General features: G+C 53.8%; 2 protein-coding genes across 3 annotated transcripts in view; one reads left to right on the top strand and one right to left on the bottom strand.

The window, feature by feature from the left end:
* Nucleotides 1-129: 129 nt before the first annotated feature.
* On the bottom strand, nt 130-14,403 carry TMEM183A (transmembrane protein 183A). Its single transcript, XM_050322873.1, has 8 exons — nt 14,245-14,403; nt 13,307-13,396; nt 10,199-10,354; nt 8,179-8,338; nt 6,349-6,529; nt 3,060-3,140; nt 2,333-2,488; nt 130-611 (listed from the first exon to the last, which is right to left on the bottom strand). The coding sequence occupies exons 1-8, from the start codon at nt 14,339-14,341 to the stop codon at nt 426-428; spliced, it is 1,107 nt and encodes a 368-aa protein (XP_050178830.1). The 5' UTR covers nt 14,342-14,403; the 3' UTR covers nt 130-425.
* Nucleotides 14,404-17,721: 3,318 nt separating this feature from the next.
* The window catches only part of PPFIA4 (PTPRF interacting protein alpha 4), a 62,238-nt gene continuing 52,247 nt past the window's right edge, over nt 17,722-27,712 (top strand). For both annotated transcript variants that reach the window (XM_050323156.1, XM_050323155.1), the window contains exon 1: nt 17,722-17,797. The gene's annotated coding sequence lies outside the window, so the exon portion shown is untranslated. The remainder of the gene's footprint in view (nt 17,798-27,712) is intronic.

Below are 27,712 nucleotides of genomic sequence, written 5' to 3'. Positions count from 1 at the left end.
GTGAACACCATCCTGCTGCAGTAAAACAAAGGTGGATTTTGTTTGTAAATTGTTTCTGGAAAGCAAACTGGAAAGTTCTTGGAAAGCAAAACCTCCTGCTTCTTCCTGAACAACAGAACACAGGACCACTTTGATTAGCACCAAAAGGATTTTAAATGAACAGTTCCAGGGAGCTCCTTTCAAATCATAAAATGTCAATTTTACATAAAAGTGTGTTTACAAATAGTTTCTGCTTTACACTCAGCTCTGCCCATTACTGACCAGAAGTTATATACATAAAAACTAGCTCAGCAGCTTCAACCATTCGCAAGGGAGGACTGCAGAATTTATTTAAGAAATAAAAATAGGATTTTCCTGGTTCCTAGAAATTCTCTTCAGCCTGCCAGATTCAGTCACCTGCCGGTTCCTGCAGCCTCAGGAGAGCACTAAGCTTTTGGGGAGAAGGGGTACTGTGGGTGCCACCAATCCAGGAGCCTCACGCTGTGCACGGGGTCCAGCACCACCTGCACCCCCTGCTCCAGGCGGGGCTTCTTCCCGTTGCGGACGGGGGTGTCCTGGAACACGAGGCGCACGCGGTGGTGCCGCATGTCGGTGCTCACGTTGATGGTGAACTGCAAGAGAGGAGAGACCAGGACGTGCTTCAGGAAAATCAACAAAAAGAGTTCTGAACACAGCACTTCTGGATTTTTGGGAATTCTCCTGGACTGTCCAAGTCTGAAGTATTTCAGACACCTCAGGCTCTCAGAGCCCTGCCAGGCAGGGCAGTGTTTCTTTGTCTTCACACCAGTGACTCAGCTGTGGTAACTCCCCTCCAGGGAGGCATCAGCACCTTCACCCCCAGCCTGAGGGGTCATCTCTGCTAATGGGACACCTTGGACTGGCATAAGGGGCAGCTGCAACCACCCAGACCATCAGAGGTTCCAAAAACATCCCATGGCTCACAGAGGTAAATCACCCCTGTGGAACTCCCCTCCCTGGGGGAGGTACTGGGCATTCCCCCCTGAACCTGAGCACACATAATCCACGGCTCTGGGCTCTTCTGGGACCACTTGTGGGTCCAGAGGAGGACCGGAACTTCAACACAGCTGTGACCATCATCCTGACCAACAGCTTTCCTTTCCTTTGACTTTGCCCCCGGGGGGCCACGTGGAGCTCAGCACAGGGGCCCACCAACACTGCTCTGTTCCTGTCCCAGGGTGCTGGGTTATACATCTGTCCTTGGGGGTTAAAACCAGTTTTGTCCGTGTCATTGTATTTATTGCAATCATTTTAGGAAATTGTAACTGTGACTTGTGATCTCTCTTGAGTTGGGTTTGTTTCTCTGCTGCTTTCCCTTTAAACCAGCACAGAGTTACACTCTGAGTTTACAGCACTGCCTGGCAACCCCAAATAAAAATGCTCTGAGTTGTAAGGGTTGTAAAAGGGTTGTAAAACACTGGGACAGGCTGCCCAGGGCAGTGGTGGAGTCGCCATCCCTGGAAGGGAGGTGGATGTGGCACCTGGGGACGTGGTTTAGGGGCGAATGTGGCAGTGCTGGGGAATGGTTGGACTCGAAGGTCTGGAAGGTCTTTTCCAACACGAACAATTTTATGAGTGTCATTTTAAGTGAACTCAGAAGCAAATGGCTGTCAGGGGAAGTCTGGAACTCACTGCCCTACTCCTAAGTGAAGCCAGACCGAACCTCTCCTGGGCACAGGCCACTACTGACTCACAAGCACAGCCCCTTGTGCTGCCCCTTGTTCATCACAGAGCTGCCCAAACACTCTTATTTGCTGCTCTCTGGAGCCCAGCTTTGGGGGGTTTGTTCCAAAGCTGCCCTTCCTCCCACCAAGGATCAAACACACATTCAAAGAGTTTGGTCAGATGGGATTTTCCTCTCGGAATTTATTGCCAATAAGGAGATATTTTCTTGAGGAAGGCAGACCTGCACTTCTACTTCCTCCCTCTTGTACCTGCTGCAGTTCTGGTAACTCATCAGCCCCCAAACTGCACAGCCACAGCTCCCTGCAGATTCTCTGTATCCTCTGTATTTACTCTGTATTTACTGCACCAAATAGGGAAGAGCTGATGGAAATGGAGAAGTTAAACTCAGACCCTCAGCACTTCCTGTTCATAAGATTCCTAAAACTGGTTTGCTGATGGAGCAGTGGGATTTACACAGCCCCAAAGAGGCACTGGGTGGGATTCCTAGGGTTGTCCTGTGCAAGGCCAGGAGCTGGGACTCGATGCTCCTCGTGGGTCCCTTCCAGCTCAAGAGGTTCTGTGATTTTAGGTGCCCTCCTTACAGAAACCTCACCTGCAGAGCTTGCCTGGCAGCTTTTCCCCCACTCACCAAGGTAAACGTCATGCCCATGACAATTGGCACGAAGATGAAGTTGAAGGTGGTGATCTGCAGCAGGCAGCAATCCTGATCCGGGTTTGTGTGCACTTCCTCATACTGGATGGGGGGCTGGAGACCTTTGCAACACTTGCTCTTCAATCTGGGGGACTTGGAAAGAAAGAGGCACTGATTTAGCTAAGTAGGTTCTCACCATCTCCCCATGTGTTTTGGGCAACGTGTTCCAAAAACAACAAGAAGCCTTCGCTCAGGACAGGCAGGACTATTTCTTTAGAGGGGAAAGCTGCAGAATTCCCAAGGCTGCCTGAAACTACTGGCTTCTCCCAAGACTCACTGATGGAGGTTTTCCCTTGCTTTATTCCTCTGAGAAATCTTTGAGATGGTAAAACAGGAAGTTTCAGGTTTTTGGTCAACATTTTGATCAATACAGTCAAACAGTTGGGTTTGAGCAGCAATTAGACCCAAAGATGAGATTATTTGGGGTAACAAATGATCCACATCAGAAGGAGGTATCCCACAAAGAATGTGGGATTCTAAATGTCTTGGCAGCACAGACAGAAAACTGAGTGTAGTTTCAGAATGTGTTTTAGTTTACCATGGGAATCAGAGTTTCCATTTATTGTCTGAAGGTATAAAAAGTTTCCACCTTCCCTTTTACCATCTAGAAAAATCATTTCTGCTTCAAACAAAAGTCACTGCCAATCTAGTTCTTCTTTCATACCTGCTTTTTGAACTTGAAGTTGAATTCCCACATTGCTTCTTGTCTGTTCCCTACAATCTTTTTGCACCAGAAAAGCAGACACTGAGGTGGAAAAAAAGAAACACACAAAATTATGAAACCCTTAGAGGCACCACTTTAAATAAGTTTTAGCAGAGCATAAAGGCTTCCAATTACAAACACAATTATATAAGAACAATTAGGAGCCGTTTATTCAAATTAATTATGTTCAAAGAACCATCTCAGCAGTTTAGATCTCCCAGTTTCAAGTTGGCCAACTCCTCATGCAGGGAGGTTGGTAGCCCACTGATGTGCCAAACAGAACAATCCAGTTGTGCCGTTTATCCCTTTCCTAAGGCAGGGGATGAGTGGTGCAGATTCACCCATTCCCTCCACCCACCAGAACTCCCATTAAACTGGGCTCCAAACAAGATTAAAGCCAGGAACAACTGAAAACAAAGTAAGGATCAAGAAGGAAAGGATCCAAAAGGAAATGCAAAGCTCAGGACACGAGCTGTGAAGTGATGGATGAGAAAATTCTGAAGCCACTGTAGTGTCAAACTTTGACATCACCAGGCACTGCCTGTCATTGCTCAGACACAAAACCACTGCCAGGACAGCACAGCCTGGCCAACCTCCTGTCCTGTTTTAAAAGCAAAGGAGAAAACAGCCTCCAACAGCCTCAGAGGTCACCAGCACTGCCCTCCCCCACACACACACCAGAGTCCTCCACTTCCCCTGGTTATCACTGGGTGGGACACAGGCTCCACCCCAGCACTCAGCACTCACAGCCTCAGCAGAACTGCTGCATGGAACTGGGAGGGAGGGACATTCCCTGCCTAGCAGTCAGTAGAAGCAACCAGCATTCAACAGCCAAGGGAAGAACCTGGCAAGTGAGTCCAGCCATCCCTCAAAGTGTTTCCACAAGACAGATGCCAGCCCAGCACAGCTGGTCTGATCTTTCACCAGTGTCAGCAGGAAAAGAAGGAACAGTGTGGGTGAAGAGAACTCCCTGTGATCCACACACAGTCTCTCCTGAAGAGAGAAGGCCTGACTAGGCTGTGGGGCACAGCACACATTTGATTTCACTCCAGGATAGAGTGATCCCAGCGAAACAAAGCCAGAGCCAGCCCACAACACAGGGGCTCAAAAATTAAAACTACATCTGATATAAGACCCTCTACTTCAACTCTGAGTCATTTCCACAAACAAGAGTCCTTAAAGGACTCGTATCTCCACAACCTTCAGGAGGTGAACAACAAAGCCACGTGGAGTCAAGCTCAGAAGCATGCAGGGAGGAAGCAGCCCTCGGTTTTTTTCCCAATAAAAACGTTCTCCAGATCTTTCTGAACTCTGGTGAGCAGAGGATGCTGCTGAGTTTAACTCCACCACCAGTGGCATTTTGTGGTTCACCTGCAGAGACAGCCTGGTCTAGAGCAGCTTGATTGGTCATGGCAAGTAGTGAAGCACAAAACATCAGTACCTCCTAAGGGGCAGAGGATGTTGTCCTTGGGTCAGCCGTCCTGCCCTTCAGACGCGCCGTGCTCCGCCAAAAATTAGGGGGTGTCTTTAAAGGGCAAACACCTCTGCTGACACCATAACGGCTCCAGTGTCCCACACAAGCTAGGCTAGGGAAAGAAAAAAGGAAATTAAAGAGGAAAAGCTGGATTGGATTGGATAACACCCTGCTCTGGGCTCTCCTCTTGCCACATGCACTTTTGGGAGGTGTCGCCGTTAGTTTAACGACCCATCAAAGGCACAGCCAAAGCCCAGGAAAGCCAGAACGTGGGGAGGCAGTGCCAGAGCCTCCTCCAAATCCTCTGTGCTGAGGAATTTCTGTGCACAGTCACACAGGTGGAGCTCAGAGTCCTGCAATGCAGTGGTACAGCAAGACCAGACTCAGGACGGCTCTTTCAGCTCCAAGGGGTGAGGTCAAGCCTCTGCTGCTCTGACAAAGCCTCGGCTCCACTTAATTTCCTTTTTTAAAAGCTGAAAAGACTGCACTTAACAGAGCTTCCTCAAACCATTAGTGCAGGAGAAGCTCTAGCAGTGGGCACCAAAGCCGTTATGATGTCAAGGTGAATCCTTCCAAAATGCCCTGCCAGCATCACCTCGGGGTTCCCAGCTCTGACAGCCACTGCAGACCCAAGCAGTGGGAGGAAGGCGTTCTCAGGGCTACGGTTAAGTTGGAATTTCCTTGAAATGTTTTGCTTTTTTAATCTTTAAGAAATGATGATCCCCAAAGTGGGGACTGAGGATGAGAATGAAGAGCTCTGGATGCAGAGCTAAGACTGCACACAGATCCGTGTGTGTGCTTTTCCCTGTGCTGCAGCACCACCTACTTGTGTGCTGCTGGATGCTCCCTAAGCCTGGGACAGCCTTTCCAGTCCCCACAGGGAGAGGAAGGAAGGAAGAGAGGGAGGATGTCACGCAAGGGTAGATGAGGTTGCTCTATTTTGAATGGAAAAGAAAGTACAACCCCTGAACCAAACCCAACTTCATTTTGGCACCAAAAACCTCATTCAACAGGTTTTTGACCTTGGATTTGGAGGGTGGAGAATTCACATTGTTGTTTAAGCTGCTCACAGAGTATCAGCCAGTTGCAAGTTAAAACCAAACCAGAGACACAGAGGCATTTCAGAGTTAATGGTCAACAGCAATTAAACAGAAATGGTGCAAGTGCTCCAAGCTGGGACAGCACAGGGAATTGCCTGCCCACACCAGAGGCAAACCCTTTCCAGCCCAGCAACACAAGTGCAGCCCAAGGCCCAAAGCAGACACTGGCTCTGCACATTTGCCATGCTCACCACCCTCCCCCACCCAGACACCCGACCATGAATGACCTACAGGAAAGCAGCATGATATGACTCCTGGCTATCAGTGTCACTCCTGAGCACTCCAGATGCCTGTTACAGAGAAAAGATGCACTCTGGCAGACAAGTGTCAGAATAAAGCACAAAGTATAAAAGCTGGTCCTATGGAACCTCCTGCCAGAGGAGGGGAGAGCTGCAAACACCCCTGGCACTTCTGACACCAAGTGAAGCAAGTGCCCTTTTGCTGCCTACAAAGGTGTGTGGGTAGGACTCAGGCAGAAGTTACTCCAAAGAGTAACTCTACAGCAAGTAGCTGTAGTAACCAGCATCCCTTCACAAACCCCTCCTCCGTGTCAGGGATCATTCCACACCCAAGTCCGAGCTCATCCTGCACCCAAGCTTTGCTGGTGACCATCTAAACACCACCTAGAAAAACCAGAAACAGCAACACCTCAGACTTCCTTAGCGATCTCACTTACTCTGGAATTTTTTAAAGTGCTGGGAGTACTGTCTGGAATAGCTGGATTCCTGGAGACTCGGGAGGCGAAGGGCTCGTACATGTGGTAGAGCGAGCGGATGACGCAGGCCCGCAGGCAGTGCAGCTTCTCCATGGACTCGGGGCGCAGGCGCAGCGGCAGGTACGCGTCCAGACTGTAGTGCCTGAGGGGACAGGACACACCCAGCATCAGCTGGAGGGTCACACAACACCAGAGATGTGCAGAGACAGCCACACCCGGAGAAAACTGAACATCTGACCGAGCACAGCACCTCTGGTCGATGCCCTGAGGGATCTGAGGGTGTTGTGGTGCTCTACGTGGTATCAGGAGCAGCCTCAGAGGCTTGACCTGCACCACAAAGGTTTCCAGCACATGTATCTCAGCTTGAACACTGGGGCAGTTTTGGGCAATATAAGGAAGATATTCAGTTCTTTAGGAGTGTCCAAAGGAGGGCAATGAAGATGAAGAAGGGTCTTGATTTGAAGCCATGTGAGGACACTGAGGGCACCTGGTGTGTTGAGCTGGAGGAGACTGAGGGGAGACCTCCCTGCAGTTCCAACTGCCTGGGCAGGGGCAGAGGAGGGGCAGGACTGAGCTCTGCTCTGGGGGGACCAGGGACAGCCCCCAGGGAATGGCTGGAGCTGTGTCAGGGCAGGCTCAGGTTGGATCTCACCAAAAGGTTCTTCCCCCAGAGGGTGGTTGGCACTGAACAGGCTCCCCAGGGCAGTGGGCACAGCCCCAAGGCTGCCAGAGCTCCAGGAGGGTTTGGATGATCCCCTGGGGCACGGGGTGTGACTTCTGGGGATGGTCCTGTGCAGGGCTGAGGGCTGGACTGCATGATCCTTGTGGCTTCTTTCCAACTCAGCATATCCCGTGATATCGTGCCACAATGCCCCAGTAATCCTAGCAGGCAGTTTTCCCAGAGAGACCAGACAGGGATTTAGCTGCAGGCAGCACAGAGGGCTGAGACTGCTGCAGGTTCTCAGGGACTCAGCTGAGCTGAGCTCTGCCTGAACCCTGCGCTCCAGGGCCATCCTTTGATGAGATCCCAAAGGAGCCTTTGCTGGGGAATTAAAAGCCAAGGGTGAGGATGACCATGGCTGCTCTCTCTTCTGTGCCCCTGCTGCCTCCTGGGCAATGAGAGCAATGGAAAGAAAACCTTTTGTTCTGAAGGAAATGTGCACCAGGACAGGAGGATTTATTTCAAGTTCTGACCACCTCTTCGCCCTTCTTCTCTTGCTTTAACTAACTTCTGCTCCTGTACAGCTCTGAAATGCCTTGGCTCCTCTCTGCCTACCCTGATTACAGGAAGGTGGCCCATGATTGAGCTCGAACCAGGCCAGGTTGCTCCCATGTGGCCTCAAACACTTCCAGGGATGGGGCAGCCACAGCTTCTCTGGGCAACCTGTGCCAGGGCCTCACCATCCTCACAAGGAAGAGTTTCTTCCTAGTATCCCATCTAACCCTGCCCTCTGGCAGTGGGAAGCCATTCCCCCTTGTCCTGTCACTACTTGCCTATATAAAAACTACATATTGATTATATAAAGTCCCTCTCCCTCCTTTGTCTAAGCCCCATTAAGGGACTGAAAGGCCTCAGGGAGCTCTTCCTGGATACTTCTCCTCTCCAGGTCAAACAACCCCAGCTCTCTCATCTTGTCTTCATAGGAGAGGGATATTCCACAACCCCTTGCCCACATCACAATGTCTACACAAACACAGGGCCCTCTCCTGTAGGGAATTATTCCCTTATTTCCAGCTCTGCTCACTGCTGAAGGCTCCTACAAACAGTTTCAAATTTCTGTAGGGTCTCACCTTCTGTAGAGCCTGGTCCAAAAGGCAGCAGTGCAAGTCACAGTCCAGGCTTTCTTGCAAATCAGAGAAAACCTGACAATGTCTTCAGGGCGAATGTAGGAAGCCAAGAGCAGCCAGATGTCGATGGGATATTCCTCTCCGCCTCCCCCATCAGCGCTTTCTAAATGCAAAAAAAGGTGTGTTAGTGGAGTAAATAACATCTGTACCAAGCCACTTATACGTCTGCTTTACTCCTGGTAGCAGCCCAACAAGCCCAAGTAAGAACAACTTCAGGGTCACTGGAAACCCCAAAGCCTTTGTGGCCCCTGTTTCGATGCCTGACCCTTTCACAGCTGAAACACCACCCTGAAGTGGAGAAATAAAAACTGGGGAGCAAATAAAGAGGCAACTTTATGTAAAGGGGGGACAAGCTCCTGCATATTTAATCAAAGCTGCTCATTTAACAGGTCATCAAAACTGCAAGTCCTTGAGCATTAAGACACTGCCCAGCTTGTCAATCCTCTGTTCCAGTGGTCCCAATGCTTTTGTAGGAGCTCTGTCAGGGGAGGAAAGCAATTCTCCCCTGCAACTGGCAATCAGCTGCTTTTCTTAAACCTCTAATTTCATTAAAACTTCTTGGATGGGAAACTTTATTGCAACTCAGACGAACAGAACGGCCTCTTCTTCCCCCCAGAGGTGGCAGAACTGCTCACGCAGAACTGAGGGTTCAGACACTCCTGTCATTCCTGTGGTGTTTTCAGGTTCACACCACACATTTTTCCACAGCCACTGCTCCAACTTTAGGAGAAAAAAATACCTTTAAAGAACATAAATAGCTAAACAATACCGAGCATTAGGAATGGTAAGAGAAGAGAAAGAAAACACAACTTGTACACAGTGCTAACAGGAAAAGCTGCATAAAAAGTGGCATACAGGTGGTCTTTGCCAGATCTAATCCTGAGACAGGTTAGGAACAAAGGGCAGTTCTTTATCCTCATGTGATAATTGCCAAAGAAAGTTCTGGATGTGATCACTCCCCCACAGCACTTCAGATTTGTGGCAGGCACACCCACAGCATCCACTCTGCTAACTCGTCTCTGGCTCAAGGAGCCATCAAACTCCACGCTGCTGACCTCAGAGCACAGCCAAAACCATCACTGGCCTAGCACCATTTTTATCTCCCTAACATGTAAAAATAAGACAAGGCTGTAGTAGAACAGAAATGTCTTCCCAGGCTCATAACTCCAGCCCCTCATGCATTACTTTGCCAGGATTCTGAAGGATGTCTTAAAAAAAGAGGTGAAATTCCTTAAACTCCCTTCCCGGAGAGTGCTGTGCAGTCTGTGGTGGATGTTGATGTGCTCCATAAATTAGTATTAAACTCAAGAAAACCAGTTAAAACATGTTTCTCAACCTGAAAGCAACCTATTACTAGAAACTTCTGCAGGGTTCCACAGTGCAGCAGAGCTGTTTGTTGCTTACATTGCGTTGCAAATGGCTTTTCTGTGGAGTTGCACAAAGTATAAATGCTGGGGGATTCATCTCTCTGGAATTAACCTACTGTGATGCCAACAGGATCAAATGCACCTCCTTGCTGGAAAAACAGCCCTCTGAACTCAATTGCAACAAACCACAGCCTTGAAAACAGAGCTCGTATTTTGCCAACAGCTGCATCGTGGACAGCAGCAATTCATCCCCAAAGCAACCCTGCTTTCACCAACACCAGCTCAGTGAAGCAACATGTCCAGTGGCAAAGTTTCCCAACTCCGGAAGAACAAGTGTTTCTTTTCCAAGGCTGAGAGATATTTACTAAAAGCAAGGAGCTCTCAGGCGTTGATTTCATGCCTCGGGCTCTGCCTTTGTGCAAATACAACACCCCTGACCGAGTGCCAGGAGATTTACAAGTGATTGAACCCCCGGCATTTCTTTGTGTACGTCCAGGTCACAGAATGCCCCGTGAGCAGCCTGTAAATCCCAAACATTAACACCAGCAGGAGGTGCAGCAGGAGCCCACAGAGCCCTAGGACAATTGTGACCGCACCTTTGTGCCTTTTGCTCTTCTTTTTCCTGGAGGCAGCACGCCCATTGATGCTCTCCTTTGTGTCCATCTCATCGCTGCTGTCACAGGACTCTCCCGACACAGAGAGAACTTCCTCAGCAGGAACACAGGAAGCTTCCAAACCACACAGGGATTTCACTGGAATGACAAACCACACAGTAAGTACAACAGCAGAGAGGAAAAGGTGATCCAAGTTCAGGAGATACTTCAGTGGAACCACTACCTTAAAGCTTTCTGCCGACTGACACAAGCAAGTAAATCCTGGGCTCAAGGATTACCTTGTCAGGGAAAGATTAGCAGGGGTGAGTGAATTGGAAACATAATTATTCGGCTTCTTGTTTTAAAGAATGAACAATAAGGGTGATTACCAGCACATTATGCAGATCCCATTGGTTTAGCTGAAGCTATTTACAATTCTGAATAAAACGACAGGCTCTTTCTGCAGGGGTAAGTGGTTCCCCTGCACAGCAGAGCTGTGGCCACCATTCAGCCTGGAGCCAGCACCTACTCTGGAATTGTTTTATGAGCACAGAGAAGTCACACTCCCTTCTCAGCAGGACAAACAGATGCTGTGGCTGATGACACACAATCCATCAGTGAAATAACTCAGTGCCAAGCACACAGGAGCTCCACTTACCCTGGAATTTAGTGAAGGGAAAGACTCTGGCCTAACTAGGAAAATAGCAGGTTGAGTCAGCTGCAGTTTATTTTGGGTTTGGGGGTTTTTTTTCTCTCTCTGGGGGCATGATTAGACATATCCCTGTTGGGAAATATTCTTTCTAAAACTTGATCTGTAAACTCAGGGCTCAGTAGGGCAGAAAAATCCACATGTGAGTCAGTAATGACAGTCTTGGGAAAGGAAAGGTGTGGTCCTTTCGTGGTGCTGTCACAGCAGCACCAACTCTGCAGACAGTCTATAAAATTCATTCAAGAGCTGAATTTCAACCCAACGTGTTGGGCGAAGAACAGCACTGCTGCCAAGAGAAACCTGCTCAAGCTTTCCTGCCCTAGAACAAACTACAGCTCAGGAAGGTTTTATACATCCCAGTTACAGTCACTGGAGCCACCAGAGCCCCAGGAGAGCAAGATGTGCTACTTCAATCACAGGGGCAGAGTAGCAGAAAAAAACACAACAAAAACAAATATAAGAAACTGATCACAAACAAATTCAGGTGAGAGAGAGTCTCATTTCTAACCAGCAAACAAGGTTTCAAAATGGCAAGACAGCAGATGGAAAGTCAGTCTTAAGACACAGCTTGACTGTGCCCACTGACTAGAGGCACTTTCAGCGCTTTGCTAAACCAGTTCAACCTTGCTTTGCAGTTTGCTCTGGAAGCTGGAGGCATCCATGGAAGCTGGAGGCATCCATGGAAGCTGGAGGCACCCATGGAGGCTGGAGGCACCCATAGAAGCTGGAGGCACCCATGGAAGCTGGAGGCACCCATGGCAATGGTTTCCCCCACTGCCAAATAGTACTGCCCTCTCCACATGACCTTTTATAGGTAAAAAGAGAGAGAAATAGATAGCAACACAAGTGAGTGATGACATCAAACACAGCCAAGCAAGAGAGGACAAAAGCGAGAGGGGTTCAGAGGAAAAACCCACCACACTCTGCAAAGGAAATATCAACCTCTGAGTCAACAAGACACACATCCATTCAACAGTGAATCAGGCTGCACTACAACCCTGCAGAGGCTCCCTCTCCATCCCACTGCTGTGACCCTCCCCATCCTGGGGGTGAGGATGGGGAAGAAAAACGCTCAGGAAAACTCGGCCCAGCCCTCCCGGTGAAGCTCCCAGTGGGAAGCTCCTGCTCCTGGCAGTCACACCCAGCTCCACGTTCACTCCAGCCAAAATCCAGGAGGACAGGGAGGTCAAAGGCTGCAGCTCCCGAGGGCAGAGGCTCCTGGGCTGGCACGTGGCACAGATAAGGCCGTGCCAGATAAGCTGCAGCAGCTCAGGGCTGCACCGATAAGGCTGGAGCACAGCCCTGGGGAAGAGACACCCTGAGGATCCCGGAATCCAGAGGGGCCACAGGGGAAAGCCCCGGGGACTACACCATAAAGACCTGCGAAAGGGGTGGGCAGGGAACTGCTGGGAGCTGCAGCCATCAGGATGTTGTGGAGGTGAGCCAGGAACAGAGCAGCATTTTAGGAAAGGGTTTGTCCTTTCAGGTGATGCTGAATGCAGGGAGGGAGGAAACAAAGGCAGTTTGCCAGTGTGGTGCTGAAGTGCAGTGCTTTACCTCAGAGAACACAGAAGGGTGAGCAGGAGAGGGAATGGAAGAGGGAAGCCCCAAGCCCATACGAAGGGAGGCAACAAAAGGTGCCCTGATCTTAAAAGCTTGAGAAGTAGCAGCTAAAAAGGGTATTCACCAGGATCACTGCCCCTGGCAGGTACTCATGCAAAGAGCAGAGTTTCTTTTTAAAAGAATTTCTTTTAAAAACTTAAAATATTTCAGCAACAAAGCAAGAGTTTCCCTGTATGAAGAGTTCAGTCATTGCTGTCAACAAAACAACATCCACCCCCAACGTGTGTGATGAGCTCCATTTAAGAGTCAAACTTTAACATTTCTCAAGCACATGCAGGGTGCTGGTATAGAAAACTCCCAGCAGAGGAGGAAGTAGATAACAAAATGCTGCAATTTCTTTCCAGGAAACTCCTTGTTTACAGAGTTCCCCAAGAAACAGCAACACCCTCCCTAAGACCTCCTAGCAGCACAAGTTTGCCAGAACTATCACAACCTTATTGCCACTGCAAAAACTTTTACCTGCTAATAAAACTGCCTACAGCTTTATGTGAGCTAATAAAGAAATAAAATACTTTTATCATGTCATTTTCTGCTTCAAGCAGGAGATGACACCCAAGCCCTTCTGTTCCAGGCACTACCAAAGACTGGGCAATTCCTACTGGACTTGCAGCAGGCTTCCTGCAAAACCTGCTGTCTGAGCCCTCAGCACCTGATTCTGTAGAGCAGCACAGGCTCGTTTTCAGCACCAAATGACACCCATTTTCTCAGGTTAAGGAAGGGGGGTTCCCACACCGTGCACAGGTAGCCTGGGGAGGGCAGGGCCCCCAGTGCAGACTCACCCTCCTGCTGCACCGCGTTGGCCACAGCTTTCTTCACCCGTCCAGACTTCACCACAGCCGGGTCTGAGTTGGCATAATCTGCCACCGTCACTGCAGAGGGTGGGACACAGGGGTCAGGGGGATTAGGGATTACAGGGGAGAGCACAGAAGGGCTAAGAGCCACCACGCCTGGAGGGGACAGTCCCCAGAGCAGCAGAGAGATGCACAGATAGGAAAACGAGTCCCAACAGAGAGTTGCAGGCCAGGGGTCCCCAGCAAGTCTCTACCCCAGGCTCAGGGGACCCACCCCATGGCCATACCGGTTCAGTCCCCCCCTCTGCCACCACCTCAAGCTACACCAAATCCCAGAACCCCGCTAAAACCCAGCCTGACCAGAGCCTGGCTCATCTTCTAGTCCCAGACTCCTCCTTCCCAGGCAGAGTCCTCATTCCCACATACCAGGCCAGATTCCCACTGGACACACTCCCTCCACAGGTCCAATCCCTCCTTCCCACTGGACACACTCCCTCCACAAACCCAGTCCTTCCTTCCCATTGGACACAATCCTTCCACAAACCCAGTCCCTCCTTTCCCACCAGACACACTGCCTCCACAAACCCAGTCCCTCCTTTCCTCTGGCCACACTCCCTTTACGACCCCGAGGGGCCCGGGCTCATCTCTCGGATGACACTGGCCCGACCTCCTGCCCCTTCAAGCCTCTCAGCCAGGCCAAGCCCAGGCCCCTCAACCCTCTCCCCCCTGGGGCCTTAACGCAGGCCCAGGCCCGGGCCCGGGCCCAGGCCCAGGCGCTCCTCTCCGGACGGCACGGGCCGCCTTCCCCCGGCAGGGCTGGGCCGGGCTCCCCTCAGTCCCCTCGGTCCCCTCAGAGCCCTCTCCCCTCACACCGCACTCCAGGCCCGGCCCCGCTCCCCGCCCGGCCCGGCGCCGTCCCCCCTCACCCCTCTCGGAGCACACGTCGTCGGCGCGGAACTTGAGGCGCTTGCGGGCGGCCCTGCGGGGCATGGCGGCGGCGGCGGGGCGGCCGCGCGGGGCCATGTCCGGCCGGGCCCCGCGGGGACAGCGGGGACAGCGGGACCGCGCCCGCCCCGCGCCCGCCCCGCGTCACCGCCGCGACTCCGCGCGCGGGTGACGTCACGGCGGGGAGGGGGACAGCGACACGGCCACCCCCCCCCGAGCGCGGGAAAGGGGCGACCCCCGGGAAGGGGGAGCTGCCGACGAACTGCTCCCTCACAGAGATGGAGGTCCCTGCGGGGCCCCCTCCTTCCCAGTCCTCCCAATAATGGAGACCTCTGAGGGGATCCCACCTCCCAGTTCTCCAGCAGCGGGGACCCCTGAGGGAACCCCCCCATAATGAGGATCCCTGAGAGGTTGTCCCCCTCCCAGTAACAGGGGTCCCCCCCAGTAAGGAAGAGCCGTGAAGTAACTGCGCCCTCCCAGTACTGAAGGTCCCTGAGGGGATTCTCCCCCTCCCAGTCTTCCCAGTAAGGAAGGTCCCTGAGGGGATCACCCCCCAGTGCTGAGGATCTGTGAAGTAACTGCCCCCTTCCCAGTAAGGAGGGTCCCTGAGGGGATCCCTCTCTCCCAGTCCTCCCAGTAAGGAGGATCTGTGAAGTAACTGCCCCCTTCCCAGTAAGGAGGGTCCCTGAGGGGATCCCTCTCTCCCAGTCTTCCCAGTAACAAGGACCGCTGAGGGGATCACCCCCAGTAATGAGGATCCCTAAGAGGCTCCCCCCCTCCCTGTAACAGGGACCCCCTGAGGGGATCTCTCCCAGTAAGGAGGAGCTGTGAAGTAACTGCTCCATCCCAGTACTGAAGGTCCCTGAGGGGATTCTCCCACTCCCAGTCCTCCCAGTAAGGAGGATCTGTGAAGTAACGGCCCCCTTCCCAGTAAGGTGGGCCCTGAGGGGATCCTATCTCCCAGTCCTCCCAGTACTGAAGGTCCCTGAGGGGATTCTCCCCTTCCCAGTAGCAAGGGCTTATGAGGAGATGCCACCCCACAGTGCTCCCAGTAATGAGAATCTCTGAGGTGCTCACACCACCCTCCCAGTAACAGGGGCTCTGAGGCAATTGCCCTTCCCAGTAATGACTCTCCTGCATCCACAGCCATCCCTGAGAGTTCCCCAATGCCAGTGCCCGTGTGATCCCCCTCCCCAGCTCTGGCTGTGCCCTCTGCCACCACCCCGGGGTGCCCTGGCTACACCCCACCCCCCCATAGAAGGATTTGGGTGCCAAACCTTCCCCAAAAGCCAGGGCCAAAATCCAGTGGCCAGCAGGGGACTGCCCCCGTGCCCCCCACATTGCCTCACCTGTGCCCTGCTCATCCAGGGATTTGGGCACCACCCAGAGCAGGTTGAGAGTCCTGCCCAGTCCTGGGGGTGTCCAAACTGGGAGGGTGGTGGGGTCCTGCTCTCTTCCTTTGGGATTTACACAAGGGCACAAGAGCACAGCCCTGTCTTGCTTGTCTCTGTGGGGACTGGGGCCAGGAACAAGGCAATGGCTGGAGCTGTGCCAGGGCAGGCTCAGGTTGGATCTCAGGACAAGGTTCTTCCCCCAGAGGGTGGCTGGCACTGAACAGGCTCCCCAGGGCAGTGGGCACAGCCCCAAGGCTGCCAGAGCTCAAGAAGCGTGTGGATGATCCTCTCAGGGACAGGGTGGGACTCTTGGGGATGGGCCTGTGCAGGGCTGAGGGTTGGACAGCATGATCCTTGTGGCTGCCTTCCTATTCAGCATATTCTGGGATTCTGCGAGTCTGGGATTCTGTGGTTCTGTGAACACCCCACTGTTCTGTGTTCCCCACCTGTGCCCCTTCCCTACGAGACCTCAGGAGAGGATTTGGACTACAACAAGATCTTTCAGGGCTGTGGCATCAGCTCTTGTGCCTCCCTGGAGTGAGGTAACACATGGAATACAGAGAAATCCGCATTTCTTCTGCTTCCCAGGAACACCCAGGAGCTGATGGTGTCTATAACCTCCCTTCCTGACCACATTTCTTTCTCTCAGCATTTCTACAAAAAGAGCATTTTATCAGCAAGGAACACATTTGATTGAGAAGACTTCTGATCATCCCAGACAGAAAAGACCATTCATTGACAGAAATGCTGCTCCTAATCCATCTGTTCTTAAAGCTTTGGATAAAAATTAAGGGGAATGGTAGTGAATAAACCAGATCCTGATGGTGGTGGCTGCACCCACCTCTTTGGTACCCAAAAACGTTCTCCTTGGACTGTGCTGCTCATCATCCTTACTTGAGAGCTGTACCATAGGATTAGTTTTAAAAAGTAAAGGTTCTCCTGACTTGGAAAACTCTGTGGAAAACAGATGAAGTTTTACTGGGATACGACAAGAACAAGGTGAAGGCAGTTGTTCCTGAGTGTGGATGGATCCAGCGGGAGCCAAGGTTGGTGGTCCAGCCTCACACCCCCTGAACGTAGGAGGGGGGACAGGATGTGTCCCCCACGGCTCACAGGGTGAGGAGGAGGCCATGGCAGAGCTGGGGGGCTTCGCTGCCTGGCCCCATCCCTGCTCCCCACCTTAGGGGCCTCCACAGCTGCAGGGAAATGGGGCACCCAGGACTTGGGACACCCCACAGGCAGGTCGGCTCCTGCCTCCCTCCCTTCGGGGAATCCTGTTCCCATGGGGGCTTCTAATCCCCAAGGAGGTTTCTGCCCCCCAGGGCAGTCCTCTGCCCATCCCAGGGGGATTCCTGCCCTCTCCCCAGTGGGGGAACTCACCCCCCACCCCCCAGCAGAGAGTTTTCTGCTCCCACAGTGGGATTCCTGCACATGCCCCTCAGAGTTTTCTGTACCCTCAGCAGGATTCCTTCCCTATCCAGGGGGAAACTTGCCCCCCAAGGAGGTTCCTGCCCCCCTGGGAAGTTCCCCCTGAGGAGATTCCTGCTCCTCTTTAGAGTTTTCTTCCTTCCCTTTCCAGGGTGTATCCTGCCTCCCCAGGAGGGTTCCTGCCCCCCAAGAAAGTTACCTCGGGGGTGATTCCTACCCCCTCTCAGAGTTTTCTGTACTCCCAGCAGGATTCCTATCCCTTCCAGGGGGCATCCTGCCTCCCCAGGGGCAAACCTGCCCACCAAGGAGATTCCTGCCTCTCTTTAGAGTTTTCTGTCCCCCAAGGGGCGTTCCTTCCCTTTGCAGGGGAGATCCTGCTCTCAAAGGAGGTTCCTGCCCCCTGGAAAGTTCCCCCTGGGGCGATTCCTGCCCCCCTTGGACTTTTCTGTCGCCCCAAGGGGATTCCCTCCCTTCCCGGGAGGTCCCCTGACCCCAAACCCTGCCCTGCCCCTCCCGGACCCCCAAACCTCCCAACCACCCGGACCCCTCACCTGGGGGGGCGTGTCCAGGTGAGGGGGCGTGTTCCCGTGGGCGTGGCCATATGGAGGGCGTGTCCCGGCTGGGCGTGGCCGGTGACGCAGTGGGCGGGGCAGGGCGGGGCGGTGGCGGCGGCGGCGGCGGCGGCGGCGGCTTCCAGCGACTTCGGCGGGCGGTGAGTGCGGGCGGGGTCGGCCCTCGCTACCCGCGGGGGATGCTCGGCCCCCGTGCGGGGCCGCCCGGGTGTGCTGGGCCGCCCCCCTCCCCAGTGGGGTCGGGCGGAGGATGCTCAGCCCCCCGCGGTGGGGCTGGACCCGCAGGATTCGATCCTTTTCATCCTCCTCCCGGGGATGCTCTGCCCCTCCCGAGGGGCTGCCGAGTGCCCCCGGTGGGGCTGCAGTCGAGGGGCTTTACCCTTATAGCCTCCCCCTGGGGATGCCGTGCTCCCCCCGCGCCGAGAGGATGCTCTGCTACGGCCCAAAGGGATGCTCTGCTCCCCGCGGTGGGGCTGATTTAGGGGGCTTTACCGTTATTTCCTCCCCCTGGGGGTGCTCTGCCCTTCCCGTGGGGATGCTCAGCCCTCCCAGTGGGACTGGAATAGGGAGGCTTTACCCTTTATTGCCTCCCCCCGGGGATGCTCTGCTCCCCCCGAAGGGATGTTCTGCTCCCCCTCGGTGATGCTGGACTCAGGGGTCTCAACCCTTTTAGCACCCCGTGGGGGTGCTGTGCTCCCCCCCCCACGAGTGGATGCTCCCCATCGCCCCCCGGGTGGGGCCGGGCCGGGGATGTTCAGCCCTGCTCTGCCCCCCCAGGAGGGGCTGGATTCCTCCGAGGGGGCTTCGTGTCCCACCCGGGGTGGCTGAGTCGGGGTGCTCTGAGCTCCCCCGTTTCCCTTGGGTTGGATCTGAGCTTGAGGATTGTCATCCTCCCCCTGAGTTGGACTGGGGGGGACCTGCTCAGCCCTGACATTCCCCCCAGGCTGGGCATCAGAGCCAAGGGGACAGTGACCCCCCAGAGCCAGGGGGCCGTGCTGCCCCATCCCCACTGGGCAGGTGGGGGGGTGAAGAGTGGGCACATTCACCCCCTGAGGCTGCATGGCTAGGGGGGCAGTGATTCCTGTAATGAGGAGGGGACTCCTTGATTTATAGCCGCTCTCTGCCCCTGGCAGCCCCCCAACACGCTCCCAAGCTGTTCCTTTGCACCCCCCTGCCTCCCAGCTGCCACCCTACACTGAGGGGAGGGCAGGGATGGGAATGAGCCTGGTCCTGCCCTGGCCTTCTCCTGATCCTCTGACTTATCCCAGTATCCCCTCCCTCAGTGCTGTTCTAGGCCTCCAACTCTGGGCTGTGTCAGCCCCACTGAGCATCTGCCTGGTACCCAGCTCTGGGCTGGGATGCTGCCACACAGATGATCATGGAGCTGGGCAGCAGGTAAATGCTTGCCAGGCTGGTTCAGCGTGGACATTGGCCACTGTGCCCGAGGCAGGACCAGCACAGGGAGTGTCCAGCCAGCCTGGGCAGCTCCAGCTGTGCCCACATCCCCTGGCAGCTGGGGCCAGCTCATCACAGCCATGGCAAGCTGCCTCCAGACACCACGGTTTCCTCCTGAATAACCAGCCTTTAAGGGCTTGTTTATCCCCTAAATTGCATCATTATAACAGCAATTGGCTTAGGGAGCTGGGTTTTGTTAAAGCTGTGCAAACCTTCTGGGGACGCCCTGGTTTTGGCCGACTCGGGGTTGGCAAAGTGTTGCTTTAAGCTCGTTTCCCACCATCTGCTGGGTGCTGGGATGGGGTTCTCCTGATGGGTTTGATACCACCAAGCCACTCTGTGAGTGGGAGCTGGTCCAGAGGTGAGATGGGAGCTGGAGGTTGGGATCTGGATGTGCCTGTGTGGTTTGGGAGTTTCTTGGTTGTGGCACTGCCCGGGCTTTAGAGGAGCTGGAAAGTTGGTGTCTTTGTGTCTCTGATGGCCTGGAAGTCTCAGGTACCTGTGTTCTTACGGACACCATGAGGTGCTGGTCCCTGTGTGTGCTGCTTGAGAAGCAGGATTGATCCCTGGGGACTTCCCTGGAGCCACCAGCACAGCTCCCTGGCCCTGTCTCCCTGGCGCCTAGCGGTGCTCAGGTGCACAGGTGCCTTCCCAGCCTTGGTGCTTGTTCCTCCTGCATCTCTTTTCCAGGAGACACCCCAGAGGTTTGTCCAGGACCTGTGTCACCCCTAGAGAGTGGGGGAGCCTCTGAAGTGGCAGGTTCCTGAGATGTTAGTGCTGGGACTGAGGGACAGCTCCTGCTTTCTGGAGTGGCCAGCTCAGCTGAGGGATTAAACATTCCATCCCTCTCCATGAAGCTTTGTGGGTCTTGCTCTGCACCAGGGGCTCTGCCCACCTGTGCCTCGGTGCTCCCCAGCAGCTGAAGTGCCGGTGCTGAGGGACTGAACCTGCTGCAGATTTGGTTTCCTGCCTGTCTCAGTTGTCTCAGGAGGGTAAAAACCACCCTGAAACTCCCCTGATTTGTATCTTTTGAGAGGCCTCTGTGCAAGCCTTGTCCTTTCAGGCAGCTCCCCCGGGGGTGCAGGGGGTGAGTATGGGGGGGGGAGGGTGGTGGGGTGAGGAGGAGGAGGCTCAGTGTGAGTTGGGGGGTCGTGGTGGCTGTGAGTCAGTGCTGGGGAAGAGCCTGACCCCATGTTGGAGGGGGGAGTTCACACTGGAGCTGGGGGAGGCAGCCCTGGAGCCTCAGAGGGGGCTGAACCCAAACATCCCAACTGACCAGAATTCCCTGGTCATCCTAGTGCCACTTTTCTGCAGTTTTTTGCATTTTGAAATCATTTGAACTCAGTGACGTTATATGAGAATAAATCTATAGTAGAAAGGAATAGGACATGGTCTATGGGATAGACTTAAAGGTACCTGTGTGCTGTAGGTTATATTTGCTGCTTTTAAGAGGGGAAAATAACACTGAGTTAATAACTTAGAGGGCCACTCTGGGGACATGGAGTGACTGGCAGTGCCATTTCAGGTTTTCCAGCCAAGCAGAAAGATACTGGATTCTTTATCTAACCTTGAAACCTTAATTTACTATTAATTTCCTCCTAAAGAATGCTTTGGTGAGCCAGAGGTTTCCCAGATGGCTTCCAAAAGTGAGCTGGGAGGTCTCTGGAATATTAACTGGTGGAGGAGGATGTTGGATCCATTGCCAAGCTTTCCTCCCAGAGAGACAACCCTGCACTTTGCAGATGCTTTCTGTGAAATGCCAAGCACCAGGGTGGGGTGAGGGACCTGACTGAGGCTGAGGGTTGTGGCCTGGGCTCTGCAGGTGTGTCCAAGCCCTGGCCAGGCTCCTGAAGGACCTGGTGGGGAGGTTTTGGTGCTTAAAGGCCTCCTCTGTGAGCAGAAGATGCCGAGAGGCTGGAGGTGGGTGCACGTGTGGGTGTGTTCTCATGGGTTAGCATTTGGGAGGGAGGGAGGGAGGAAGGGAAAATATCACATGAAACAACTGCAGTGTTGGAGGACAGGTCTGTGCTTGGGCCCATCTGGAGCAGAAGTCGTGGAAAATGATTCAAAGGCTCTTTGGTAAAAAAAGTTGTGCTGATATAATTGGATTTTGCTGTGGTCAAGCAGGTTAAAAGCCTTGTGGGCACATGGTGAAACCCTCTGGTTCATTTGCAGGGTGAGGATGTTCTGAGGAATCTGAGGCTGAGAAAGTTGGGGCTGTTCAGCCTAGGGAAGGGAAGGTTGTGTGGAGACCTCACAGCCCCTTCCAGTGTGTGAGGGGCCTCCAGGGAAGCTGGAGAGGGGCTCTTCCTCAGGCACTGGAATGACAGGACAAGGGGGCATGTGCTCACACTGGAAGAGAAGAGATTTAGATCAGATGGTAGAAAGAAATCATTTCCTCAGAGGGTGGTGAGGCCCCAGCACAGATTTCGCAGAGCAGCTGTGGCTGCCCCATCCCTGGAAGTGTTCGAGGCCGGGTTGGACGGGGTTTGGAGCAACCTGGGCTGGTGGAAGGTGTCCCTGCCCATGGCAGGGGCGGAACTGGATGAGCTTTAAGGTCCCTTCCAACCCAAACCATTCTGATTCTGTGATTCTGTGAGTGAAGCAGGTGCTCATCTCTCTCAGTTTTGTGCAAAGCTGAGCCCGGAGCAGCCCTGCTGCCCCTCAGCCCCTGGGCAGCAATTCCCATCCCACAGGAGGATTTGGGTGCCAAACCTTCCCCAAAATCCAGTGGCCAGGAGGGGACTGACCCCTTGTCCTCCACTTTGCCCTTCCTTTCCTGCTTTCTTTCCTGCCTCCTCACCCCGATGTTTCAAAGCAGCTCGTGGCTCGCTGCCTCTAGCTCTGGAGTCCTGCAGGACTGACGGGGCTGGAACGGATCTGAAATGCAGATTATTCCTTTTTCCAGCTCGAAGGAGGTGCCGGCTGGGTGGCTGCCTTTAATTGCATCCCCAAAAAAATAAAAAAAGGAGGAAAACAAGTGGCGGCTGAGAGCTCATCCCCCCTCCCATCCTCCTGTCCATGCCCAGCGGCTTCCGGGAGAGGGCAGATCCCGGAGATTTTGCTGCGTGGAGCCGCTCTCCGCTGCAGCCTCCAGCTGTGCCCAGCCCCTCGGGGGTCCCGGAGGCAGAGCCGTGCCGGAGAATCCAGGGAATGCCAGGGAATGCCGGGGCAGGGGCGGTGGGGCGCTGGCAGGGCCGGCCGGTGCTTTGAGCAGCGGGGCAGTGCCGGGGATGTGCGGCAGGGAGGGAGCTCTCCCTGCCCGGACCCTCCTTCCAGCCCTCCCGAGGGCACAGCAGGGCAAGGGACCCCCTCCGGTATCGCTGCCCCGCCACCAGGTGCGTGGATTTAAAGCTCGCTGCCACCCTTTCTTGGCTGAAGGGAATTTTCCCTGTAATTCCGGGAGGGATTCCATTCCTGGCTGGCATCGCGCCTGGGGTGGGTGCTGTGCTGCAGCCCTGGGGTGCCCAGGGGGGTCCAGAGCCCAGAGGGAGGAGCTGAGCTGTGCATGGGATGGCTGGAGTGTAGGGAAAAGGGATGTTCAGCCCCGCTGCCAGCCCATCTCTCACCTTCCCAGCGTCTCATTAGTGCAGTGAATCCTCAAATGGATCCTCTCCTGCCAAAGCCTGGCCTTGCTGGCTTCCAAAATTGGGAAGGTGTTTATAGCCTCGCTGTGGCATTAACACAGGTGTCATAAACCTGATCTCAGGCTCTTAATCATGAGTTAAACAGGCTTGGTGGTGCTGCCTGTGACTGTTCCCCGTGCAGACAGTCCCAGTACCAGGGGCTGCAGGCAGTGAGGGACAAGATGGGTTTCTACAAAGTCCATAATCCAGTTAATCTGCCCTGTAATTCAGTGTCTGGCAGCTGCACTGACTCGATCTCAACTTCTTTCAAGCATCCCCTCCACAAACTGTATAGCAGGAAGGAGTCAAAAAATGTCCAGAGGTTATTTTTGGCCGTGTGTGATTTATTCACACGCTGATCAGTCAGAAGAGGAAGTTATTCTGGTCCCAAAGTGTCCCACATAACACACAAGTACCTTGTGTGAGTGTGATTTCTCTGGGTGAGGCTGCAAGATGCCACTCTCCTTTGGGGGATGGAGCTCTCAGGAAGCACCTTGGTGGCTCCGTGTCCTGTGAGCCCACCTGGAGACCTCAGATGGGGCCAGAGCCAGGGGACATGGTCCCTCCTTGGGGGACAGACCTGAGTCTTGTGTCCCTGGGGTGGTGGAAATTGCTATGCCTTGAAATTCCTGTTCATCCCAAGCTGGATTGTGGCCTCCCTGGGTGACACCTGGATTTGGGGAGCACAGGGAGATGTTTCAAGGCTTGTTTCAAGGTGCTTGGAGTGGTTTCCCTGCAGGGTGGGGTGGTTGTGGTGCTGCTGGACGTCACCGCCCTGGGTTTGCTTTCCCTGTGCAATGCTCCTGCTCTGGGGAAGGGGTGGTGGGAATGAAGTGTGAGGGCAGCACAGCCAGATCCTGCTTTCCTCCTGTGTCTGCACAAGAGATTGTTCCTGTGGGGCATCCCAGTGTTGCCACAGCTGGTTTCTGGTCGTGGATAGTGGGGTCTGCCAGGGTGGGCATCACTGGGACGTGGTGCTGCCACTGCCTTTGCCATCCCACTGTGCTGGTAACGTGTTTCCCACCCTGGCTGAGGATGGAATCACTGTTGGCTGTGTCCCCATGCAGAGGTGCCAGTTCCAGCAGAGATCCTGTCCCCGTGCCACCCTCACAGTTCCTGTGGGACTGGGAGCATCAACAGTGGCAGTGTCTGACCATGGATGCACTACTGGATGGGCCCGATCCCCACAACTCCTGCAGCCAGGAGGCCAGGAATTGTGGCTAAGGCAGGATGGGGAGGGTTGCAGGAGGCCTTGTGAGGGCAGAGGAGGAACCCAAACCCTTAAAGGATCCATGGAAGTGTTGGTCAAACCAAATTTCCAGACTTTGATTGGAAAGCCTGGCTGTGCTAGGGAGTGAAATGGATGTTCTGGACATTCCCATCTATCTGCAAGCACACTCCCCTCCAGCATCACAGCATCTGGAGGAGGTGCCCACAAGCTTTGCTGGGACATGGGATGCATTGAGGTCTCCAAGGTCCTTGCCAGCATCCCTTAGAGAGCCTCCTCCTCCCTGAACCCTTCCAGGCCTTGGGCTCTTCACTCAAAATAACATGGCTTAACTCATTTTAACCCCCCAAATGTTTAATTAGGGCTCATCTCTCCTGCTCTGAGCTGCCTCTCCTCTGACCCCAGACCCGGCAAGGGTTTGCTCCGCTGCAGTTCCCAGAGAGCAGCCAGAGTTTGACGGGGGGAGAGGCTTCTCCTTCCTTCTCCCCAACATCAGAACCTGGATGATAATCACTTGATTGCTGCCAACACGTTGGGGCTGCCATATTAAAAAAAAAGAGCATTTTTTCCTCGCTTTGATCATCTGCTTCTAGTTAGTTTAGTTACCAGACTTTTCACAGTGGCCATTTTTGGAGTTGGCAGCCAGAGCACATCCCTGCAAGCTCTGAAAGCAAGAAATGGCTTTCATTCTGCTTGTCCTTCGTGTTTACACCTATAGAAAGGAAATTTTGTCTCTCCAAGTGGAGCTGCCACAAGCCCCAGCACTGCTGATCCCCTGCCTGGCTCCCCACAAGCACCGGTGTGGTTTCAAATCACACCTCATCCATAAATCTCACTGGAACTGCCCTGCAGCAAATGGCATCAGCACTTGGAGATCTCTCCCACACATCCTCCTGCTGCCTAAAAATACCAGAGCTTCAATTCTCAAATGACTTGGCTATTGCACAGCCACCATTTTTTACTGGAGTGGTGCTGCATGGCTATGGGAATGGCCAAAATCACCCCAAAACCAACCCTGACACTCCCAAATTCCTCTGAACCATCCAAAAAATCCCCCCAAAATCCCTCTAAAACCAAACCTGACATGCTGAAATTCCTCTGGACCAACCCTAAATCACCCCTAATCATCCCAAACCCCCTCAAATCCCCCCAGATCTCACATCCATGTGCTGGGCATGGATGACTCCAATTCCCAGGGATCCTGCCTCGTTCCCAGGGACCTCTGGTCCCATTTTTCCCATTTTCCCCTGTTTTTCCCCCAGAATTAGATTGGGATCAAGGCCCTGAAGCAGCACATCCACATTCCTATTTCCCTGTAACTATTTTTAGGGATCAGGATGGGTTTTATTCCCAGTTTTGCCTTTATTTTTCCCATTTATCCAGGGTGTTGCCCTGGGACCCCCCCTCTTCCCTGCTCCCATTCCCCATCCCATTCCCACATTCCCCTTTTTCCCTGTTTTCCCCCCAGAAGCAGGACTGGATCACAGCTCTGGAGCTGCACTTGGGGAACACCCATATCCCTCCCTTTAACCCATGTTTTGGGATCAGGGGGATCCCCTATTCCTACCTTTTCCTGGGGTTTTCCCCCAGAATCAGGTTGGGATCAAGGCCCTGAAGCGGCACCAGTCACATCCACGTACTGGGGGTGAGTCCTGGGGGAGGTTCCCAGTTTCCCAGTTTGGTCTGTTGTGCTCCAAAGGGGGGAATTCTACCCTCGAGATCTGGTCTTTGAGTAACTCAGCAGCTGGGTTGATTTTGGGGGTAAATGGGCATTTATAACTTTTACTCTCAGTGCTGGGAGCTGTGTGAATAATCAGGGCTGCAGGAGGGGAACTCATCAAGCAAAAAAGCCCCAAAATTAATTTTTTCCCCCAAGAGTTGGACCCTCAGTGGCCACCAAAGAAAGTGGTGACCTCGTTGCTGGTGACATTCCCAGGGAAGGGTGTGCTGGCAGTGACCACTGAGAGCAGTTCCATCTCAGAGCATGGGAAGGGCTCTCCCAAAATCCCCGCCCAGCATTGGAGCCTTCCAAGCTGTCCCTGTGGTAAGGGGAGCAGAGGTGAGCAGCAGCATCACCCACGAGGGAGCTCCTGTGTCCAAGCACCTGCGTGGTTTGGGAGCTGTGGAAACCATCCCTGTTAGCCCTGTGTGTGTGTCCTGGGGGTCTGTTCCATCCTCCTTGTAAAGACATCATTTCCACTTCCATGTCTGGCTTTGAGGTGTGGGATGCAGGGAAGGGCCTGACTGCTTTGGTTTGAGCAGATGAGTCTCCCTTCAGCGGATGTTCCCAGTTCCTACGGGCACTGGGCAGACTGGGGTGTAGCTCAGCACCCAGCACACTCTTTTGCCCAGTGGATTTTGGCCTCTTGACCTTCCTGGCTCATGGCAGAGCAGGCAGAGCTCATTGCTTGGACTGTGAATGAAGCCAAGGGGGTTGTCACGGGCTGTGACCTTGGGGTGAAGTGACAAGCTGGCTTTGTGGCACTGCCAGGGGATTTGGGAGCAGAGCTGGGGGCTGTGGATGAGCAAGCTGGAGTTCAGCACAGCTGGGAGGTGCTGAGCTGTGAAACTTGATGTGTTTCTTTAGAAGACTTTGGATTGAAGGTATTTGGATTTTCCTCTCTTCGTGTGATTAACCCATTTATTGCTGGGGGAGTTCATTGGGGGCTGTGAATGCAGCAGTGGGTACAGGGCACACACAGGAGCAGGGCTGGAAGTTCATTTGGGAGCTGTGAAGGCAGCAGTGGGTACAGGGCACACACAGGAGCAGGGCTGGCTCGTGTCTGGGAGTCCTGCACCCTGCTGAGGGTCAAGCCGTGGACACAAGGGTTGATAAATCCCCCTGTCTTGCAAAGAAAATAATGTCCATTTTGGAGGCTGGAAGGGTGAGGAAACCACTCACCAACCCCACATAGGTGGCAGACAGTGGCCTGGTTTCCTCCTCTCTCCACTGCAACTGCCAGGAAATCCAGTCACTGGAGATGCCAGGGAGGTGCTGCCACTGCCCTGGGGTGGGATAAGTGTAGTGACCCACCAGGAAGAGCCACCCTGGTCTGTCAGACCAAGCTGTGCCAGGTCTTCCATCACTCTGTCTCCTTCCAAGGGCTCTTGGCTCCACGTGGGCTGCCCTGGTGTGCCTCAAATTGCCCAAAAACCTGCTGTGGAGAGGGAAGCAGGGGCATCTTCCCATGCTGCTGCCTCCACCCTCGGCTTTTTTCCCCCTTTTCCGTCACCCTCCAGGTGTGGACACCAGAAAGATGACCATGGGTCCTGTGCAGTCACTCTTGAGCTACATGTTTGCTTAAACCTGTTCTCCCAAAAGCATGAGAATTTGTAGGATTTATCCCCAAATCGTGGAATCGTTAAGGTTGGAAAAGACCTTTAAGATCACCAAGTCCAACTTTGACCTAAAGCCCACTAAACCAGGATGGGGAGCTGCTTGTGAGCACCCAGCTTAACCAGTCTCTGGGTCAGCTGGGACCTTCGTGGTCTCCTTTTTGCCTCTCCCCATTCCCACGGGCTTGGACTGGGGATGATCCACTCTGAGGCAGCTGCCAAGTGTGACACCCAAAACTTCTGTAAATCTGTGAGGGCTCACAGGGCCAGGGCAGGCTGGTGCTCTCAGTAACCAGAGCAGGCTGGCAGGGGAGAACTGGTCCACACTGGTGGGAGGAGGATGCTGAAGGTGATGGTGGGCCCTTTATTGCCTCTGTGACAGCTTTATTGCCTCTGTATCTCCCTCTGAA

The sequence above is a fragment of the Myiozetetes cayanensis genome, unplaced genomic scaffold, assembly GCF_022539395.1.
Source record: "Myiozetetes cayanensis isolate MyiCay16 unplaced genomic scaffold, myiCay2020 scf29, whole genome shotgun sequence".
Classification (NCBI taxonomy): Eukaryota; Metazoa; Chordata; class Aves; order Passeriformes; family Tyrannidae; genus Myiozetetes; species Myiozetetes cayanensis.
The sequence above is the reverse complement of the archived record's forward strand: the minus strand, read 5'-3'. Positions and strand labels throughout refer to the sequence as shown.